Source organism: Ornithorhynchus anatinus, chromosome 17, assembly GCF_004115215.2.
Source record: "Ornithorhynchus anatinus isolate Pmale09 chromosome 17, mOrnAna1.pri.v4, whole genome shotgun sequence".
NCBI lineage: Eukaryota > Metazoa > Chordata > Mammalia > Monotremata > Ornithorhynchidae > Ornithorhynchus > Ornithorhynchus anatinus.
The window spans coordinates 20306187-20310455 of record NC_041744.1 but is presented as its reverse complement, the minus strand read 5'-3'; the positions used below and the strand labels follow the sequence as shown (position 1 = coordinate 20310455).

The 4269-nt window shown below is 68.6% G+C and overlaps 1 protein-coding gene across 1 annotated transcript; it reads right to left on the bottom strand.

The window, feature by feature from the left end:
* Window positions 1-293: 293 nt before the first annotated feature.
* Window positions 294-2250, bottom strand: OLIG2 (oligodendrocyte transcription factor 2). The gene is made up of 2 exons (XM_029081783.1): window positions 2161-2250; window positions 294-1532 (listed from the first exon to the last, which is right to left on the bottom strand). The coding sequence occupies exon 2, from the start codon at window positions 1340-1342 to the stop codon at window positions 308-310; it is 1035 nt and encodes a 344-aa protein (XP_028937616.1). The 5' UTR covers window positions 1343-1532; window positions 2161-2250; the 3' UTR covers window positions 294-307.
* Window positions 2251-4269: the final 2019 nt, after the last annotated feature.

Sequence of the window (4269 nt, the reverse complement as noted above, 5' to 3'; positions counted from 1 at the left end):
GTCCTTCCGCCCCCCGCGCCTTCCCACTCGGCCCGTGCGCCCCCGGGGAGAGGCCAAGTCCTTTGCGGGGCCGTCTCCCGCATCCCGCGCCTTCCCGCTCGGCCCGTGCGCCCCGAAAGGGGCCAAGTCTTGGGCCGTGCGTCCCGCATCCCGCGCCTTCCCGCTCGGCCCGTGCGCCCCAAGAAAGGTCAAGTCTTTTCGCGGGACGTCCTCCCGCCCCCCGCGCCTTCCCGCTCGGCCCGCGCGCCCCCGGGGAGCGTCGGAGTGTCTTGCGGGGCGTCCTCCCGCGCCGCCCCGGCCCCCCGGCTCACTTGGCGTCGGAGGCGAGGCGGGTGAGGCCGGCGACGTGGTGATGCGCCGGGGGGCCCTGGCACAGGCTGCAGGGGCAGGGCAGCCCGCCCCAGTGCGGGAAGCCCCCCGCCCCGGCCCCGGCCCCCGCCCCGGCCCCGGCCCCGGCCCCTCCGGCCCCCGTCCCGGCCCCGCCCGCCCCCGCCCCGGCCCCGCCGGCCCCCGCCCCGGCCGGCCCCTTGAGCAGCCCGTGCGGGGCCGGCCGGAGGGTCAGGGCCCCGGGCCCGGGCAGCGCCGCTCCGGACACGGCGGCGGCGGCGGCGGCGGCGGCGGCGGCCAGGGCGGCCGGGTGCGGGCCGTGCGGCGGGTGCGGGGCTCCGGGCGGGCCGGCCGCCGGGTGGAAGGCGGCGTGGTGGTGGTGGTGGTGATGGTGCGGGGCCGGCGGGGCCGGCGGGGGCGGCGGGGGCGGGGGCGGGGGCGGCGGGGGCTGCGGGTGATGGTGATGGTGGTGGTGGCCGTGGCCGTAGATCTCGCTGACCAGCCGCTTCATCTCCTCCAGGGAGTTGGTGAGCATGAGGATGTAGTTGCGGGCCAGGAGGAGGGTGGCGATCTTGGAGAGCTTGCGGACGGAGGGCCCGTGGGCGTAGGGCATGACCTCCCGCAGCCCGTCCATGGCGATGTTGAGGTCGTGCATCCGCTTGCGCTCGCGGCTGTTGATCTTCAGCCGCAGCTGCTGCAGCTCCGGCTCCGACATCTGCTTCTTGTCCTTCTTGGCCGCCGCCGCCGCCGAGGTGGACGACGAGGTGGACGACGAGGTGGACGACGAGGTGGACGACGACGACGACGACGAGGACTTGCCGCCGCCCCCGAGCTTGTCGGCCGGGCGCAGCAGGCCCGCCGCGCCCATGGCGGGGCCCAGCTGCTCCGACGGGCACTCGCTGGGGGTGGAGGAGGACACGGCGCCGCCCACCCCCTTGGTCCTCGCCGACGGGAAGGGCCCGTCGGGCTCCGGGGACGAGGGGCGGCTGGACCCCAGGCTGCCGTCCGAATCCATGGCCCCCGGGGCCGGGGGGCGCGGGCCCGGCCTGGACGGGACCGGCCCGGAGGACCCGGGGGCTCGGGGGCGGGAGGGGAGGGGGGCGGAGGCAGACACCCGCCGGGACCGTCCCTCTGCCGTTGCTCGGTTCAACTTTCCGAGCGCTCAGGACAGTGCTCGGCCCCCGGGGAGCGCCCGGGAAATGCGACTGGATGAAGGAAGGAAGGAAGGGACGACACACACAGACACACACACACGCGCGCGGGGTCAGAAGGACCGGCTCCTCTCTCGGCCGCGGCCTCATTCCCCCCCCCGCCCCCGCCAAAGCGGCCTCGTCGCCCTCCTCTCCTTCCCCTCGCCTGCCCCCCCGCCCCCCAAGAAGAAGTTTCCCGCACGATTCCCTTCCCTTCCCTTCCCCAGGCGCGCAAAGCGCGGCCCGCCTCCCCGCGTGGGTTGTGCGGGTCGTGAGTGCGTGAGGAGGACGGGCGGCCGGCGGCACGGAGAGAAGGGAAGGGACGGGACGGAGGTGCTGAGACCGGTCCCCTTGGGGAGCGCAGAGGCCCAACCCCGAACCCATCGACCCCGCCCTTGCCAAGCCTTAGCCCTCTTGCCCGACCCCTTGCCCACCTCCCCCCGGGCCGCGGGGCGTTACATCCCACCTCCTCCCCCCGCCCTTGGGCTTCGCGGGGCCGGGCCCGAGGACGGAGGCCTCGCCGGGCACCTGCCAGGGGCCCGGGGGCTCGGTTTGCTTTCCGTGGGGGTGGGAGGGCGGGGAGGGGGTCCCGAGCGTGGCGTCTCCACCCGGGCCGGGGGGTGGGGGTGGGGGGGGCACTTACGGTTTCCCGGGGCGACCTCTGCGGCGAGGGGCGAGGCTGGGGCGAGCCGTCCGGGACCGGCGCCGGCCCGTCGCCACCCACTCGGCTACCATCCCCGGCACCTCGGGGGGAGACGGCGGCCTTTATAGAAGCGCGGCCCCCGGCCGGGGGCAGGGGAGGGGGCGGCGGCTTTATTGTCCGGGAGGGGCCGCCGAGCCAATGGACGAGGCACGGCCCGCCCCCCGACCCCGCCCCCCACCCCCCCACCCCCTCCCCGCCGGCCCGTTCCTCTCCATAAACGGGGCCGCCGCGGCCAATGGGGCCTCGGTGGGGAGGGGCCGGGCCGCCACAGGGAGGGGCTTGGGGAAAACCCGTAAGAAAATTCAACCACCACGGCGCCGGCGACAGCTGGTGGGTGAGGGTGAGGGGATGTGTGTGTGTGGGGAGGGGTCGCTCAGCCCCCAAAGACCGGCTCCAGCGCCGTCGGTAACATCTGGGAACGATTTCACCCCCATCGGGGCGATGACGGCCGGGTGGGGGGCGGTGCTCGGCCCATAGTAAGCGCTTAACGGATTCCATTATTATTATCATTATTATTATATTCGGACGCCCCCCGTCCCCCCGTGATGGGCTGGTTGCGGGGATGGAGGGGATGCGGGGTGAGGACCCCTCTCGCCCCCCAATCCGTTCTCCTTGCCAGCCCTCCCCCCGCCCCAAAGCTAAATAATAATAATGGTGATGATGGCATCCGTTCAGTCATTCGATCGGGTTTATTGAGCGCCCACTGCGTGCAGAGCAGCGGACCGAGCGCTTGGAATGGACACTTCGGCATCAGATAGAGACCGTCCCTGCCCAACGACGGGCTCACAGTCTCAAGCGCTTACTATGATCCAAGCACCGTGCTAAGCGCTGCGGGCGGTAGGGGGGAAGGAATACAAGCTACTCAGGTTAGATAGGGTTTGTTCGCCCTCTCGGCTGCCCCCGTCCGTCCCGTTTCCCAAGCGTTTCCCGCGCCCGCCGCCCGATTTCGTCGAGCTACAGGGCAGGTCGTTTTCGGGCCTCCCGTATCGGGCCCAGTTACTTGGCCCTGATGGCTAGAGCCCGGGGCCTGGGAGGCGGAGAGACCCGAGTTCTAATCCCGGCTCCGCCCCTCGTCTGCTGTGGGACCTTGGGGAAGCCACTTCACTTCTCCGAGCCTCAGTTTCCTCCCCTGTGAAATGGGGATTAAGAGCGGGAGCCCCCTGCGGGACAGGGACGGTGCCCCGCCCCACGGCGTGGCGTAATGGAAAGAGCACCGGCTTGGGAGTCAGAGGTCATGGGTGCAAATCCCGGCTCCGCCACTGATCGGCTGTGTGACTTTGGACGAGTCACTTGACTTCTCCGTGCCTCAGTTCCCTCGTCCGGAAAACGGGGATTAAGACTGTGAGACATGTGGGACAACCTGATTACCTTTTATCTACCACAGCGTTTAGAACGGTGCTGGGCACATAGTAAGCGCTTAACGAATGCCATCGTCATAAGAGCATGGGCTTTGGAGTCAGGGCTCATGAGTTCAAATCCCAGCTCTGCCACTTGCCAGCTGGGTGACTCTGGGCAAGTCACTTAACTTCTCTGTGCCTCAGTTCCCTCATCTGTAAAATGGGGATTAAGACTGTGAGCCCCACGTGGGACAACCTGATTCCCCTGTGTTTACCCCAGCGCTTAGAACAGTGCTCTGCACATAGTAAGCGCTTAACAAATACCAACATTATTATTATTATTATTATTATTACCTCGCATCTACCCCAGCGCTTAGGACAGTGCTTGGCACACGGTGAGCTATTAAGTACCATATTTAGAGAGCCGTGGGGACCAGCGTTGGGTTTTAGGGGAGGAGCTTTTCATCACACACACACAGACGCACACAGACACACAGACACTTCCACAAAGCCACAGTTTTGTCCGCAGACACGCATTCGCCCGAAGATATTAACACACTAGCCTCCGGCCACTCGGACCCTCACCGTTTCTCACACGGACACACGCACATCCGCACGCACCCGGAGCCTCAAGAGCCGTTTGGAAACACATCCAATCGTGTTCATTGAGCGCTTACTGCGTGCAAAGCATTCATTCACCCAACCGCTTTTA